The sequence below is a fragment of the Hypanus sabinus genome, chromosome 20 (genome assembly GCF_030144855.1).
Source record: "Hypanus sabinus isolate sHypSab1 chromosome 20, sHypSab1.hap1, whole genome shotgun sequence".
NCBI lineage: Eukaryota > Metazoa > Chordata > Chondrichthyes > Myliobatiformes > Dasyatidae > Hypanus > Hypanus sabinus.
This window is the reverse complement of record NC_082725.1, coordinates 67,088,938-67,107,369: the sequence shown is the minus strand read 5'-3', so window position 1 is coordinate 67,107,369 and position 18,432 is coordinate 67,088,938. Positions and strand designations below refer to the sequence as shown.

Below are 18,432 nucleotides of genomic sequence, written 5' to 3'. Positions count from 1 at the left end.
AAAGACTAGCATTCACCTATCGACATAAAAGATGCCCTCTAATCCAGGAAGCATCCTGGTAGATCTCCTCTGCATCCTCTCTAAAGCTTCTATATCCTTCCTAGCTAGAAGACCAGAACTACAAGCATGGTCTAAGCAGAGTTTTATATCCTTGCAGCCCCTGAACTCAATGCCTGTCTAATGAGTCAACACACCATACACCGTACACCTTCTTGATCAACTTGCACTCCAACTGTGAACCACAAGGTCGTTCTGTTGCTCCACAATCTTACGAATATTGCCATTCATCTCATGTTCTGCCTTCGAGCCAACCTTCCAAAGTGTTGCACTTCTCAGAGTGAGCTCCATCTGCCACTTTCAGCCCAGCTCTGCATCCTACCAATGTTCCATTATAACACCATCAAAATTTGTCATCTGCAAAATTACCAACCTGTGGCGACCCACTTCCTAGCGCACTCAAGCCGGCTCACAAATAGCCAGCGCGCTGGCACAAAGGCCAGTCCCAAAAGGGCACCAAGTCTGCTTCACCAACAAAGGGAAAAGCCTGCGGGGGAATGTGAGTACAGGCCCCCTACAGCGTCCGCACCTGGGGAGGGCGGGATCAGGGAGGCTTTAAAGCAAGGCTGTGAAGTTCGAATGAAACCTTTCTTTAACTGCAGTTTACCGATTCCGTGTCGTTATTGTAGCGCTGTGTGTAGCACACCGCTACAATTGGTGACCCCGACGGTCCAAACGATTTTTGGACCAGAGATGAACGACGCTGCATCTGTTCATGCGGTTTCATTAAAACTGCCAAGCTTCTGGATGCTGCGACCTCACCTATGGTTCCAGCAAGCAGAAGCCCAATTCCACATTCAGCAGATAACCTCGGACTCCACACGTTACTACTACGTGGTGAGCTCCCTCGACCAGGACACAGCGGCCCAGGTCGCGGAGTTCGTACAGTCGCCCCCGGCAGACGGCAAGTACACGGAATTCAAAGCCCTGCTCCTCAGGACTTTCAGACTCTCACGGCGCGAGCGGGCTGCCCGTTTACTGCACCTGGACGGCTTGGGCGACAGACCTCCATCGGCTTTAATGAATGAGATGTTGTCTCTCGCCGACGGACACACACCCTGCCTCATGTTTGAGCAGGCATTCCTGGAGCAGCTGTCCGAGGACATACGCCTGCTGCTGTCCGACGCGGGTTTCAGCGACCCCCGGAAGGTGGCAGCCCGGGCGGACGTGCTGTAGAAAGCCAAGAAGGAGAGTGGGGCATCCGTCACACAGATCACCAGGCCACGCTCCCAGCACCAAACCAGACCAGGCCCAGCCGCAGAGCCTGCCAACCCCAGGGGCAGGGGTGGGGGGCCCAACGAACAATGGTGCTTCTACCACCAGTGGTGGGGTGCAGAAGCCTGCCGCTGTAGCCTGCCCGGCAAGTTCCCGGGAAACGCCAGGGCCAGCCGCTGCTGATGGCTATGGCGGCTGGCCATCGGGATAGCCTCCTGTATGTGTGGGACAAGCAGTCGGGATGCTGTTTTTTGGTCGACACCGGTGCCGAGATCAGCGTCTTACCTCCAACGAGTTACGACTCCCACAGCAGGGCACCGGGTCCCCCCGAGGGCCATGAACGGCAGCACGGTAAGGACCTACGGCACCCGTACGGTGTGGCTACAGTTCGGCTCCAGCCAGTTCACGTGGGACTTCACACTGGCTGCCGTAGCCCAACCGCTTCTGGGTGCAGATTTTTTGCGGGCTCACAGCCTGCTGGTCGACCTGCCGAGGCAGAGACTGGTCCACCCCGAGACCTTTCAGACGTTCTCCCTGGGAGAAGCCCAGTTGCCAGCCCCTCACCTTGACTCCATCATGCTGTCCGACAACGACTTCACCAGAGTCCTGGCGGATTTCCCATCGGTTCTGGCACCACAGTTCACGGCAGCCATGCCCCGACACGGTGTACAGCACCACATCCCGACCCAGAGACCTCCAAGTCATTTATAAAAATCCAAAGACTCGGAGGTCCCGAAAGAGATCCCTGCAGAACAGCACATGTCTGTTTTCCCAGGAGTATCCCTATTCCCTTTCTTTTATAAAGGAATAACATGCCACTCCCGATCGTCTGGCACTGCTCTGTGGCCAGAGATAACGCATAGACAAAGATGATGTTGTTTACTTGGATTTGCAGAAGGCCTTTGGCAAACTGCTAGGGTATGTGCTAATACAGGAAAGGTACTAGCGTGGATAGAAGATTGGCTGACTGGCAGAAAGCAAAGAGTGGTGATAAAGGGAGCCTTTTCAAGTTGTTTGCTGGTAATGTGCTGCTCAGCAGGGGCAAGTGTTGGGTCTGCTTCTTTTCATGTAACCTGGGTGACAGAATCTGGCCGAGCTTGCAGGTGATAGGTGGATGCGTAGGTGGCGTTGAGTATGCAGAAGGACCTGGTGTAGAAGTAGCAGATAGTAAATGTTGCAGGGAAGTGGGCGGCCATGCACTTTGTTAGAAGAAATAAAGGGATAGACTATTTTCTAAAGGGGAGAGAATTCAGAAATCAAAGGTGCAAAGGGATTTATAAATCCTAGTGCAGGATTCCCTATCGATGAACTTGCAGGTTTAGTTGATAATAAGGAAGGAAATGCAATGCTAGCATTCATTTCAAGAGGACTAGAATTTAAAAGCAATAATTTAATGCTGAGTTTTTATAAGACCATTAGCCCAGCTGAATTAGGCCATTTGGCCCATCGAGTCTGCCCCGCCATTTCATCATGACTGATCCAATTCTCCAATCCCCCTCCCCCCCCACACCTTAACCAATTTATAAGGCATTGGTTAGACCACATTTGGAATACTGTGAGCAGTTTTGGGCCTCATATGTAAGAAAGAGTATGCTGGCATTGGAGAGACTGCAGAGGGGGTGTTTACACAAATGATTCTGGGGATGAAAGGGTTAATTGAGTGACAGCTCTTGGCTAGTAATTACTGGTTTAGAAGCATGTGGAGGAACATTTTGAAATCTACCTAATATTGAAAATCCTGGAGAAAGTGGACATGGAGAGGATGCTTCCTATAGTGGGGGATTGATAATAAGAGGGCATATCCTGAGAATAGAAGGACATCTCTGTAGAACAGAGATGATGAGGAACTTCTTTAGCCAGAAAGTGGTAAATCTGTGGGATTTATTACCACAGATGATTGTGCAGGCCAAGTCATTTGGTATAAATATTGATTATTATGTGTGTTGAAGGAAATGGGGAGGAGATAGGTGAATGGGTTTGAGATGAAACAATAAATCAGGTCTGATCAAACGGTGTTCCTTGGGGGCAAATAGCAGTTTGGTTTCTCTTTCTTATGGGTGCAGAGAAACTGGGTGGAGTGTCTGGTCTGAGAGTTGGACCCACACTCTTTGCCTCTGCATGGCCCTCCGAGCTTCAGGTGGCTCAGTGACAAGATGCTGAGTTAATTAATGACTTATCCAGGGTTTGACCCTCTCCAGTCAACCCGAGGGTGGTTAAGTGAGTCGGCACACGGCCTTCTGGTAATACATGCTGTCCTTATTTTTCCAGTGTGCTTCCGAGGAATGAAAGTGGACAATAAGTGCTACTTGCCAATGATTGGAGTGAAGACGTTTCACATGGCATCTGATGACTGCATCCTACATGGCGGTACCCTGGGTTGGGCTAAGGATGAGGAGGAAAATCAGGCTCTGTTCGAGTATGCCAGGCAGAAGGTGGGAGAGAACCGCAACATCTGGATTGGAGTGATGGACATGATGATGGAGGGAACCTGGGTGGATATGACTGGCACACTGGTCAACTACACCAACTGGGAGACTCTGGCCTCCCAGCAGCCTGACGGTGGCACCAAGGAGAATTGTGTGGCCCTCTCAGGTCTTGCCAATGGCAAGTGGCTTGACGAGCCCTGTCACTTGCAATATAATTACTTCTGTCAGTTCAATATTCTTTAAGTTTTCCTGGTTAGTCCAGCTTTCTGCCAGAGTTCAGCCTCACTTCGTCTATGCTGCTGATGCTTATTTACTTGGAGATCCGGCCCTTCGAGCCGTGGCAAAGCCATTGATTTAACGTAATCATGGGAGAACTTACAGCGACCAGTGATCCTACTAACGGGTATGTCTTTGAACTGTGGGAGGAAACTGGACCACGCGGAGGAAACCCAAGCTCTTGTGGGAAGGAACATACAAACTTGCTTGCAGAGGTTGCCGAAATTGAAATCAGAAGTCCGTTGCCCCAAGCTGTAATAACATCACACTAAATGTTATTCTACTGTGATTCTTCACAGTAGGTCTCTTGTGATGAGTGCAGAGCAAGAGGATTTCATTGACCTTTGAATGTAACCCTCCCCCCTTCACCCCGTCTTCCTTCGGTGCTTGTTTAATTTGCTCATTTCTCTGGGTGTTGATGCAGATGGATATGGTGATCTCAGTGCCAGCGATGTCTTACACTCGTGAGCAGTCATTGTGTGGGCATGAAGCTCTTCCCAGGCTACAGAGCATCTGCAGCACAGGGATCAGGACATGAGCAAAACAAGTGTGTGTACCGGAGCCACCCTTGTGCCTCATGTGATTTGGTGCTACACCCAGAGCCCTGATACTCCCGTCCCTCCTTTGTCCCTTGTGTGCACGATTGCAAAAGCTGCTTAGCTTCCTGGCTTTGACAGTTTCTTGCTGTGTTCAGTTACTGACTGACTGTGCAACATGCTCTTATGTTTCTGGTTTCTCATCAAAAATAAAGCTGACTCATACAAAGGCAAGTTGCTTTGTTTTATTTATCCACGAATGTTCTTCTATCTCAGGGGCCCTTGAGAATGGAGGGGGAAAGAGAAGCTTTTCCGTCCAGTGTCTGTCAGCAGAGATGCTGCATCAACTGCTTTGCTGAGATTTTCCAGCAGATAGACATCTTTAGTGAGCATTCCAGCATCGACAGCTGGGTGTTGCAGAGGCCCGAGAGAATTTCCCTCTGTCCCCACAGATGCTGGCAATCCAGCCTTTAGCTGTCATGGCCCCGAATTCCTTCCTGAATCTCAGCTCTCTTTTCCTCCTCTTTTAATATCCATCCTCTTGGTTAATCTTGGTTAGTGTCTTGTCTTGCCATCTGATTGTATGAAAAGACCCAGTTGTTGGAGCTGCATTGATTCAAGGTGTTTTGTTAATTGTGTGAATACGTGCCCAGTCAGCAGCTTCAAAATCCAAACATACATCAAAGTTGGCAGCACATTGGTCTTGACCCACACTTGCCCCAGATGTCCACTGCGTGAGATCAACCTTCCTCTGGAACTCAAGGACTTGTATAGAGCTTGGTACAGGCATTGTCCTTTACACCAAAGTTTTGTGTTACTTTTAACAACATTACTCCCCCACCCATGGAGTAGATGGGCAGAATGTAGGCTGGCCTTATGGTCTCATGTTAACGCCACATAAACATGGCATGTACTTTTGACAAAAAGCTGTTAAAACTTAATTTGCTTGTCTTACACACATTCTTCTTACCTGTACAAGAAGTGGTTGATGCGGGCTTCAATGTAACACTTAAGAGAAGTTTGGGTAAGTGATGCACCATCAATAACTCTAGGAGACTGGAAGTGAACATTATTAACAGCGAAAAGGGAGCACGACCATGTAGAAGACTGTGGGAGGAGCAGTGCCCCGATCGCCTTTATACAGGGGTCTGTGGGAGGAGTCACAGGAGCAGTCAGCAGGGGGCGTGTCCGGGGTCTGTGGGAGGAGTCACAGGAGCAGTCAGTAGGGGGCGTGTCCGGGGTCTGTGGGAGGAGTCACAGGAGCAGTCAGCAGGGGGCGTGTCCGGGGTCTGTGGGAGGAGTCACAGGAGCAGTCAGTAGGGGGCGTGTCCGGGGTCTGTGGGAGGAGCCACAGGAGCAGAGGGGCGTGTCCGGGGTCTGTGGGAGGAGTCACAGGAGCAGTCAGTAGGGGGCGTGTCCGGGGTCTGTGGGAGGAGTCACAGGAGCAGTCAGCGGGGGGTGTGTCCGGGATCTGTGGGAGGAGCCACAGGAGCAGTCAGTAGGGGGCGAGTCCGGGGTCTGTGGGAGGAGTCACAGGAGCAGTCACTGGGGGGTGTGTCCGGGGTCTGTGGGAGGAGCCACAGGAGCAGTCAGTGGGGGGTGTGTCCGGGGTCTGTGGGAGGAGCCACAGGAGCAGTCAGTGGGGGCGCGTCCGGGGTCTGTGGGAGGAGCCGCAGGAGCAGTCAGTGGGGGCGCGTCCGGGGTCTGTGGGAGGAGCCGCAGGAGCAGTCAGTGGGGGCGCGTCCGGGGTCTGTGGGAGGAGCCGCAGGAGCAGTCAGTGGGGGGCGAGTCCGGGGTCTGTGGGAGGAGCCACAGGAGCGGTCACTGGGGGGTGTGTCCGGGGTCTGTGGGAGGAGCCACAGGAGCAGTCAGTGGGGGGTGTGTCTGGGGTCTGTGGGAGGAGCCACAGGAGCAGTCAGTGGGGGGCGTGTCCGGGGTCTGCGGGAGGAGTCACAGGAGCAGTCAGTGGGGGGGTGTCCGGGGTCTGCGGGAGGAGCCACAGGAGCAGTCAGTGGGGGGCATGTCCGGGGTCTGCGGGAGGAGCCACAGGAGCAGAGGGGCGTGTCCAGTCAGGTATATATGGTGTACCATAGTAAGTATCTAGATGGGAGAGCTATGGTCCAGATCTAGGTCAATGGTACTAGGCAGAATAGATGCGCCGAAGAGTCTGTTTCTGCACTGTAGTGCTCTATGACTATGACTGCATTTACCCCTCCAGCTCCTCACTGTTGTTTTAAAACACAATGCACGTCCACTTGTCAACAGCACAGGGAGATTCATCACGCATGTTGAAAAGCAATGGAAGATGAGGTGGACTTGGGAGACAGGTTTGCTCAGAGGTCCCAGAAACCCAGGATTCTGATATTCTGCGATGAAGAAGAAAGACTTGACTCCAAACCAAGGATTCCAATGTCTTGGACCCACCAGAACCCTCAGCAACCATCCTGTGGAGGCAGTTTCAACTTCCCAGGACACACATTTTCTTTGCGTAATTAAAGCTCAGATGTTGTCATAAATACCTAAAGCTTCATTTGGTCACTTAAATGCAAACATTAGCCAATAATAGCAATTTCATCAAACCACGGGTTCAACTTGTACTTGCTCAGTGCTGGCCTTGTAGGGATTGATGCAGTGACAGCCGCTGTCCTCATACCATGCCTTGATCTAAGCCTTAAGCCCCAAGTCTATTTAGTTACTTGGACAGGAAACAGGTAGAAGGACTCAGGCCTAGTACATCAGATTACATAACCAGGGTGTAAAGGCATACTTGCTTTTATCAGTTGGGGCACTGAGTATAAACATCATGTTGCATCTTTGCAGTATTTGATCACCACATTTCAGGAAGGATGGAGGTGTTTTGGAGAGACAGCAAAAGCGATTTGCTTGAATGCTGCCTGAATTGGAGACTTGTAGCTATAAGGAGAGTTTGGACACACTTGGTCTGATTCGTGTGGAGCATTCGAGGCTGAGGGGAATGCCCTCTTCTAATTCCTACCATTAAGGAGGAGGTACAGGAGCCTAAACAGTCAGGAACAGCTTCTTCCTGTCTGCCATCAGATTCCTGAATGGACAATGAACTGCTGTACACCACCTCATTGTTTTTCTCATGTTTTTCCTCTCTTCTTGCACGACTTATTTTTTATATACATTTCTTATTGTCATTTATAGGTATTTTTATTATTGTGTATTGTTGCTGCAAAATAACAAATTTCATGACAGGAGATTTTGCAGATGCTCAAAATGTAGAGCAATAGATGCTGGAGGAACTCAGCAAGTCAGGCAGCATCTATGAAATTGAATAAATAGTTAACATTTCAGGCCAAGGCCCTTCTTTAGGACATACATTCCAGTGATATTATGCCTGATTCTGACCTGATAGAAGTTTATAAAATTGTGAGAGGTGGAGGCAGAGTGAGCAGTCAAGGTAGAAATGTCAAATAATAGAAGATATTGCTATATGGTGTTTTTTAAACACAGAGATTGATGAGGAGACTAGGCTGCACTCTTCTCTTTACTTATGGCCAGGCTGGATGTCTACATGTTCCTGACGCAGGTTTCTCCTTCCAATCCCAAAAACCATTTTCCATGGATAGACAATTGGAAAGAGACTCCTGGAATGTTGTATTTCTTCAAACACTTTTTTGAATCTTTCCATAAGACACAAGACTATAAGACAAAGGAGCAGAATTAGGCCATTCAGCCCATCAAGTCTGCTCTGTCATTCTATCATGGCTGATTTATTATCCATCTCAACTCCTTTCTCCTGCCCTCTCCCAGTAACCTTTGACACCCTGACAAATCACGAACCTCCACTTTAAGTATACCCAAAGACTTCACGTCCACAGATTCACACCCTATGGTTAAAGAAATTCCACCTCATCTCCGTACTAAATGGACATCCCTCTATCCTGACACATACTCCCTTCATTCGCTCTATCTAGGCCTTTCACTTTTTGATAGGATTAAGTCAGATCAGTCTTCTAAGCTCTAGCAGGTACAGTCCAGAGCTATCAACTGCTTCCCATTCATTAACCCTTTCATTCCTGGGATCATTCTTGTGAAACTCCTCTGGACCCTCTCCAATGCCAACACATCTTAGATAAGAAACCCAGAACTGCTCGCAGTATTCCAAGTGTGTTCTTCCTTGCTTTTATATTCTAGTTCTCTCGAAATGAATGCTAAAATTGTGTTTGTCTTCCTTAGCACTAACCTTCTATCCATGCTAGCATATTTCCTGTAATACCATGAGCTTTTATCTTGTTAAGCAGCCTCATGATTGGCACCTTGTCAAGGGCTTTCTGAACACCTTTTGACTCCCCTTTTGTTTTTCCTATTTATATTTTTATTTAGAGATACAGCACAGAGTATGTCCTTCAAGCCGCGCCATTCCAGTAACCTCCAGTAACCCCGGTTCAACCTAACCTAATCATGGGACAATTTGCAAAGACAAATTAACCTATCTAGTATGTCTGGACTGTGGGAGGAAACTCCCAGGGAAAGCCCATACATTTCAAGAGGCGCAGATGCAGTGTCTCCTTACAATGCCCTCTCCCTTGCTGTTCTGCTGTCTTTGACTTCCTTTGTCAGCCATCATCTTTTCTTTAGAATACTATTTCATCTTTGGGATACATCTTTTCCATGTCTTCTGAATTGTCCCCAGATACTCCAGCCATTGCCGTTTTGCAGTCATCCCTGACAGTTTGGTGTACTTAATCTTTTATATTTAACTAATATTGTAAATATATTGTTTGGTTAAGCAGTCTTTGAGATGATATATATGGGTTATAATGAATGGCGTTAGTCCTTATGCTACCACGTCATATTTGCACATCTCATTTAAAGTAAACCAACATACATGAGTTATCTTCAGCTCCCATATTTTTCTTTCAGGTAGTTTCTGGAGTTGCAAAGCATAACAAGCAAGTTTTAAAATGAACCTGAGCCGACAACCTACCCGTTGAAGCACAGTGAGACAGTTGTGTTAAAATAAAGCACAAGTTTCTTTCAGAAAGGAGAGAGAGAGATGGTTGAGTTTAAAAAAAAGCATGTGGCTTTTCAGAAGGGAGAGAGAGATGTTCAAATTTTTAAAAAAGTGCAGCTTTTTTATCTTCATAAGGGCAATAAAAGACAGCCAAGTTAAAAACAGGCTGAAAACAATTGAAATTTATAGATTCATAAATAATAAATACTGCATGATAATAACTATAATAAGAATAATAATACATAAAAGCTATATTGAAAGCTAAACTTGTTTAGAGGGATGGGAACTGGAGTGATAGTGCTGAAGATGAGGTGGTTGACAACGTGTAGAGAGACTCCTAGCAAGGAGAGGCTGATGACAGGGCAAAATTACAGTCAACAGGATGAGTTGCAATGCAAAAGGCGGACAAAATCGAAAAGGGTGAATTCAGGACTGAAGGTGTTATACTTGAAGGTGATCCTTCAATTAGGGGCACTTTTGACTACTTGAAGTTCTAAAAAAAGAAACTTCTTGTTAATTTGTTTTGTTACATTATAACCTTTACTTTAGCCTCTGGAATGAAGACCAGAATTTGGCATTGATCAACCTTTTTGAGAACTTTAATATTTTAAGGCTTTACAGAGTTTTACAGAGTTTTCATGGATAGTTGTCATTACCCTCACAACATCAAAATACAGAATTTAATTTAAAATAAATGACAAAGATTTCAAAGTCAATCTTGCAAGTAAAACCCATGCCCTTTAATAAACTTATTTTAACTGAGAATATACTATAATGCTGATTTTGGCATCAACGCATTTGACTCCAGCAAATGAGTTCAGGCCAATATTACTAAGCAAACTTTCCTATCAAAATATACGCTGTGGTGGTAATGTCAAAAAAATCTTACATTGACAAATAATGGTTTTATTTTAACATTAACTCTGAAAACATGTTTCCAACTAGAAGAAATAACACTTACAATTAAAAACACATCCTTACAGACTGCACTATTTATTAAAATTCCAAGAGAGATCACAGTTTTTAAGGCAGGCGGCTGGAGAACTTCCACGTGAAACATGAACAGAGGCAGCACAACTAAACCAGGCACTGTCTAGTCTTGTTAAAATAAAGCAACAATGCTAACGAAGCATCTGCCAAACCCTCCCCCAACTGGAATAAGCAGCAATTCAAATTTCAAATAGATTCCAGAGATCATTAATTTTCAACTGTCCAGAACAAAGAACACTTTTTTAACACTGACAGGGTCATTTGCTCAACCCTCTACGTCCTTTGGTAATTATCAGATGATCTTAAGTTTTCCTGTCTCCCTACCTTTTTTTTGTATCTCTCTCTTTCTCTTTCAAGGTACTGCTGATATTTCACTGGGACTTCTTTAATTATGTCTTTTTTTTTGTTTGGTCTGCTAATGGTTTTGAGGCAATCTTGACAACTTCAAACAAAATCACACATAAGTTTATTTCAGGGTTTGCTCAACCAAATTACCCAAGTGGCAATTTGTTTGATTTAATTAAAATCACTGTAATTTTTAATTATATTTACATCTTATAATTGTACTTCAATAGAAATAAAGTTGTTAAACTAAAGAGCTGTCTGTGTCAGTACGGTATATTTTACCATCACAGCCAGGTATGTGATGGTATTGACATTTCTCAAATTTAAAGGAGAACTTGGTAAAGCCTCCAACTTGCTCACTTGATGGGATAGATCACTTCAAAATGAAATTTAAATATACAGGAATAAAGTGAAGTGTGTCCTGACGAAGGGTCTCGGCCCGAAACGTCGACAGTGCTTCTCACTATAGATGCTGCCTGGCCTGCTGTGTTCCACCAGCATTTTGTGTGTTTGCTTGAATTTCCAGCATCTGCAGATTTCCTTGTGTTTATGAAGTTATTTATTTCTCAGCTAAAACACTCCAATAGTAATCCATTTGGTAATGACACATAATAAACTTACTGTCAGATCAAGAGGTATAAACATCTAAATTACTCAAATTTCTGGACATCAAAGGACAGTCTTCTGCCATGACAGCCACATGCTCCCCTGTCCCTTCTTATTTCCATGGCAACCAGAGTTGTTTGAAAAAAACTTCATTGGTCTCTAAAATCTGCCGCATATTGCTAATGACAGAAGTGCTGGGAATACCAGTTCTTTGTCATATAAGATGTACAAATTGTACAAAAATTAAACCACATGAATTGAACTGTGTTTTAAAAGTTCTTGTGAGAACTTGCAAACTAGAAGTTTCAGGAATTTAAAACATATTATTTATCTTGAACTTAACGTTACAGGGGTTAGGTAAAGGACAAGCCAAACTAGTCATGTTCTGGTACATTTAAGACTTTAACTCACAGAAAAATTAAGAAAATATTATTTATGAACTATACTGAAAAAAGTTTAGCAATCGGACAGTAAGATTCGAACAGTTTAGTAATCGAACAGTGTGACTGTTCAGTGCAATGGGACAGTGTGATTGTTGAGTGTGAGGGACAGATGATTGTTGACTGAGATGCGACAGTGTGGTTTTTCAATGTGATGGGACAGTGTGATTATTCAGTGTGATGGTACAGTGTGATTGTTCAGAGAGATGTGACAGTGAGATTATTGAGTGAGATGGGACTGTGGTTTTTCAGTGTGACGAGACAGTGTGATTGTTCAGAGCGATGGGACAGTGTGATTGTTCCGTGTGATGGGGCGGTGTGGTTTTTCAGTGTGATCGGACAGTGTGATTGTTGACTGAGATGGGACAGTGTGATTGTTGAGTGAGATGGGACAGTGTGATTGTTGACAGAGATGGGAGAGTGTGATTGTTCAGTGTGATGGGGCAGTGTGATTCTTAACTTCGAATAGACAGTGTGATTGTTCAGTGAAATGTGACAGTGTGATTATTAAGTGCAATGGGACAGTGTGATTGTTCAGAGTCATGGGACAGTGTGATTTTTCACTTAGATGGGACAGTGTGATTATTGTGTGCAATGGGACAGTGTGATTGTTCAGTGTGATCAGACAGTGTGATTGTTGACTGAGATGGGACAGTGTGATTATTGACTGAGATGGGACAGTGTGATTGTTCACTAAGATGGGACAGTGTGATTGTTCACTAAGATGGGACAGTGTGATTATTGACTGAGATGGGACAGTGTGATTGTTCACTGAGATGGGACAGTGTGGTTCTTCAGTGTGATCGGACAGTGTGATTGTTGACTGAGATGGGACAGTGTGATTGTTGAGTGAGATGGGACAGTGTGATTGTTCACTGAGATGGGACAGTGTGGTTCTTCAGTGTGATCGGACAGTGTGATTGTTGACTGAGATGGGACAGTGTGATTGTTGAGTGAGATGGGACAGTGTGATTGTTGACTGAGATGGGACAGTGTGATTGTTGAGTGAGATGGGACAGTGTGGTTTTTCAGTGTGATGTTACAGTGTGTTTGTTCAGGCAAATGTGACAGTGTGGTTGCTGAGTGTGATGGGACAGTGTGATTGTTCACTAAGATGCGACAGTGTGATTGTTGAGTGTGATGGGACAGTGTGATTGTTGAGTGAGATGGGACAGTGTGATTGTTGACTGAGATGGGACAGTGTGATTGTTCACTAAGATGGGACAGTGTGATTGTTCAATGTGATGGGACAGTCTGATTGTTGAGTGTGATGGGACAGTGTGATTGTTCAGTGCAATGGGACAGTGTGATTGTTCTGTGTGATGGGACAGTGTTATTGTTCAGTGTCATGGGACAGTGTGATTATTGAGTGTGATGGGACAGTGTGATTGTTCACTAAGATGGGACAGTGTGATTGTTGACCGAGAATGGATAGTGTGATTGTTCAGTGTGATCGGACAGTGTGATTGTTGACTTCGAATAGACAGTGTGATTATTCAGCGAAATGTGACAGTGTGATTACAAAGTGTGATGGGACTGTGTGATTGTTGACTGAGATGGGACAGTGTGATTGTTCACTAAGATGGTACTGTGTGATTGTTGACTGAGATGGGACAGTGTGGTTTTTCAGTGTGATCAGACTGTTTGATTGTTGACTGAGATGGGACAGTGTGATTGTTGAGTGAGATGTGACAGTGTGATTCTTAAGTGCGATGGGACAGTGTGATTATTAAGTGCAATGGGACAGTGTGACTTTTGAGTCAGATGTGATAGTGTGATTATTGAGTGAGATGGGACATTGTGATTGTTGAGTGAGATGGGACAGTGTGGATTTTCAGTGTGATGTTACAGTGTATGTTCAGGCAAATGTGACAGTGTGGTTGCTGAGTACGATGGGTCAGTGTGATTGTTCAGTGAGATGTGACAGTGTGATTATTAATTGTGATGGGACAGTGTCATTGTTGAGTATGATGGGACAGTGTGATTGTTGAGTGTGTTGGGACAGTGTGATTGTTGAGTGAGATGGGACAGTGTGATTGTTCAGTGTGATCGGACAGTGTGGTTGTTCAGTGTGATGGGACAGTGTGATTCTTAAATTCGATGGAACAGTGTTATTTTTGACTGAGATGGGACAGTGTGGTTTTTCAGTGTGATGCGACAGAGTGATTATTGAGTGCAATGGGACAGTGTGATTGTTCAGTGTGATGGTACTGTGTTATTGTTGAGTGAGATGGGACAGTGTGATTGTTGACTAAGATGGGACAGTGTGATTGTTGACTGAGAAGGGACAGTGTGGATTTTCAGTGTGATGGTACAGTGTATGTTCAGGCAAATGTGACAGTGTGGTTGCTGAGTGTGATGGGACAGTGTGATTGTTGACTGACATGGGACAGTGTGATTGTTCACTAAGATGGGACAGTGTGATTGTTGAGTGAGATGGGACAGTGTGATTGTTGACTAAGATGGGACAGTGTGATTGTTGACTGAGATGGGACAGTGTGGATTTTCAGTGTGATGTTACAGTGTATGTTCAGGCAAATGTGACAGTGTGGTTGCTGAGTATGATGGGTCAGTGTGATTGTTCAGTGAGATGTGACAGTGTGATTATTAAGTGCGATGGGACAGTGTGATTGTTGAGTGTGTTGGGACAGTGTGATTGTTGAGTGAGATGGGACAGTGTGATTGTTAACTGAGATGGGACAGTGTGATTGTTCAGTGTGATCGGACAGTGTGGTTGTTCAGTGTGATGGGACAGTGTGATTCTGAAATTCGATGGAACAGTGTGATTTTTGACTGAGATGGGACAGTGTGGTTTTGCACTGAGATGGGACAGTGTGTTTGTTGACCGAGATGGGACAGTGTGATTGTTCAGTGTGATCGGACAGTGTGATTGTTGACTTCGAATAGACCGTGTGATTGTTCAGTGAAATGTGACAGTGTGATTACTAAGTGTGATGGGACAGTGTGATTGCTGACTGAGATGGGACAGTGTGATTGTTGAGTGAGATGGGACAGTGTGATTGTTCAGTGTGATGGGACAGTGTGATTGTTCAGTGTGATGGGACAGTGTGATTGCTGACTGAGATGGGACAGTGTGATTGTTGAGTGAGATGGGACAGTGTGATTGTTCAGTGTGATGGGACAGTGTGATTGTTCACTGAGATGGGACAGTGTGATTGTTCAGTGTGATTGTTGACTGAGATGGGACAGTGTGATTGTTCAGTGTGATCAGACAGTGTGATTGTTGACTGAGATGGGACAGTGTGATTGTTCACTAAGATGGGACAGTGTGATTGTTGACTGAGATGGGACAGTGTGATTGTTGACTGAGATGGGACAGTGTGATTGTTCACTAAGATGGGACAGTGTGATTGTTCAATGTAATGGGACAGTGTGATTGTTGAGTGTGATGGGACAGTGTGATTGTTCAGTGCAATGGGACAGTGTGATTGTTCAGTGTGATGGGACAGTGTCATTGTTCAGTGTCATGGGACAGTGTGATTATTGAGTGTGATGGGACAGTGTGATTGTTCACTAAGATGGGACAGTGTGATTGTTGACTTCGAATAGACAGTGTGATTGTTCAGTGAAATGTGACAGTGTGATTACAAAGTGTGATGGGACAGTGTGATTGTTGACTGTGGTGGGACTGTGTGATTGTTCACTAAGATGGTACAGTGTGATTGTTGACTGAGATGGGACAGTGTGGTTTTTCAGTGAGATCAGACAGTGTGATTGTTAACTGAGATGGGACAGTGTGATTGTTCACTAAGATGGTACAGTGTGATTGTTGACTGAGATGGGACAGTGTGGTTTTTCAGTGAGATCAGACAGTTTGATTGTTGACTGAGATGGGACAGTGTGATTGTTGAGTGAGATGTGACAGTGTGATTGTTGAGTGTGATGGGACAGTGTGATTGTTGAGTGAGATGGGACAGTGTGATTGTTGACTGAGATGGGACAGTGTGATTGTTGAGTGAGATGTGACAGTGTGATTGTTGAGTGTGATGGGACAGTGTGATTGTTGAGTGAGATGGGACAGTGTGATTGTTGACTGAGATGGGACAGTGTGATTGTTCACTAAGATGGGACAGTGTGATTGTTGAGTGTGATGGGACAGTGTTATTGTTCAGTGTCATGGGACAGTGTGATTATTGAGTGTGATGGGACAGTGTGATTGTTCACTAAGATGGGACAGTGTGATTGTTCAGTGTGATCGGACAGTGTGATTGTTGACTTCGAATAGACAGTGTGATTGTTCAGTGTGATCGGACAGTGTGATTGTTGACTTCGAATAGACAGTGTGATTGTTCAGTGAAATGTGACAGTGTGATTACAAAGTGTGATGGGACAGTGTGATTGTTGACTGAGGTGGGACAGTGTGATTGTTCAGTGTGATCAGACAGTGTGATTGTTAACTGAGATGGGACAGTGTGATTGTTCAGTAAGTTGGTACAGTGTGATTGTTGACTGAGATGGGACAGTGTGGTTTTTCAGTGTGATCAGACAGTTTGATTGTTGACTGAGATGGGACAGTGTGATTGTTGAGTGAGATGTGACAGTGTGATTATTAAGTGCGATGGGACAGTGTGATTATTAAGTGCAATGGGACAGTGTGATTTTTGAGTCAGATGTGATAGTGTGATTATTGAGTGAGATGGGACATTGTGATTGTTGAGTGAGACATGACAGCGTGATTATTGACTGAGATGGGACAGTGTGATTGTTCGCTGAGATGGGACAGTGTGATTGTTGAGTGTGATGGACAGTGTGATGATTGACTGAGATGGGACAGTGTGGTTTTTCAGTGTGATCGGATAGTGTGATTGTTATCTGAGATGGGATAATTTGGATTTTCAGTGTGATGGGACAGTGTAATTGTTCATTGCGATGGGACAGTGTGATTGTTGACCGAGATGGGACAGTGTGATTGTTCAGTGTGATCGGACAGTGTGATTGTTGACTTCGAATAGACAGTGTGATTGTTCAGTGAAATGTGACAGTGTGATTACTAAGTGTGATGGGTCAGTGTGACTGTTCGGAGCGATGGGACAGTGTGATTGTTCACTGAGTTGGGACAGTGTGATTGTTCAGTGTGATTGTTGACTGAGATGGGACAGTGTGATTGTTCAGTGTGATCAGACAGTGTGATTGTTGACTAAGATGCGACATTGTGATTGTTGAATGAGATGGGACAGTGTGATTGTTGACTGAGATGGGACAGTGTGATTGTTCACTAAGATGAGACAGTGTGATTATTGAGTGTGATGGGACAGTGTGATTGTTGAGTGAGATGGGACAGTGTGATTGTTGACTGAGATGGGACAGTGTGATTGTTCACTAAGATGGGACAGTGTGATTGTTCAATGTGATGGGACAGTCTGATTGTTGAGTGTGATGGGACAGTGTGATTGTTCAGTGCAATGGGACAGTGTGATTGTTCAGTGTGATGGGACAGTGTTATTGTTCAGTGTCATGGGACAGTGTGATTATTGAGTGTGATGGGACAGTGTGATTGTTCACTAAGATGGGACAGTGTGATTGTTGACCGAGAATGGACAGTGTGATTGTTCAGTGTGATTGTTGACTTCGAATAGACAGTGTGATTATTCAGCGAAATGTGACAGTGTGATTACAAAGTGTGATGGGACAGTGTGATTGTTGACTGAGGTGGGACAGTGTGATTGTTCAGTGTGATCAGACAGTGTGATTGTTAACTGAGATGGGACAGTGTGATTGTTCACTAAGATGGTACAGTGTGATTGTTGACTGAGATGGGACAGTGTGATTGTTGAGTGAGATGTGACAGTGTGATTATTAAGTGCGATGGGACAGTGTGATTGTTGACTGAGATGGTACAGTGTGATTGTTGACTGAGATGTGACAGTGTGATTATTAAGTGCGATGGGACAGTGTGATTATTAAGTGCAATGGGACAGTGTGATTGTTCAGAGAGATGTGACAGTGAGATTATTGAGTGGGATTGTACTGTGGTTTTTCGGTGTGACGAGACAGTGTGATTGTTCAGTGTGATCGGACAGTTCTATTGGTGCCTTCGAATAGACAGTGTGATTGATCAGTGAAATGTGACAGTGTGATTACTAAGTGTGGTGGGACAGTGTGATTGATCAGTGTGGTGGGTCAGTGTGACTGTTCAGAGCGATGGGACAGTTTGATTGTTCAGTGTGATTCTTAACTTCGAATGGACAGTGTGATTGTTCAGTGAAATGTGACAGTGTGATTGTTTAGTGAGATGGGACAGTGTGATTGTTGAGTGTGAGGGACACTGTGATGATTGACTGAGATGGGACAGTGTGATTGTTCACTGAGATGGGACAGTGTGGTTTTTCAGTGTGATCAGACAGTGTGATTGTTGACTGAGATGGGACAGTGTGATTGTTGAGTGTGAGGGACACTGTGATGATTGACTGAGATGGGACAGTGTGGTTTTTCAGTGTGATCGGATAGTGTGATTGTTATCTGAGATGGGACAGTGTGGTTGTTTAGTGAGATGGGACAGTCTAATTGTTCATTGCGATGGGACAGTGTGATTGTTGAGT

The 18,432-nt window shown here is 45.1% G+C and overlaps 1 protein-coding gene across 1 annotated transcript in view; it reads left to right on the top strand.

The window, feature by feature from the left end:
* The window catches only part of LOC132378706 (tetranectin-like), a 30,180-nt gene extending 25,446 nt beyond the window's left edge, over positions 1–4,734 (top strand). The window contains exon 3 of the mRNA XM_059945807.1: positions 3,541–4,734. Within this exon, the coding sequence (XP_059801790.1) occupies positions 3,541–3,941 (401 nt within the window). The 3' untranslated portion in view covers positions 3,942–4,734. The remainder of the gene's footprint in view (positions 1–3,540) is intronic.
* Positions 4,735–18,432: the final 13,698 nt, after the last annotated feature.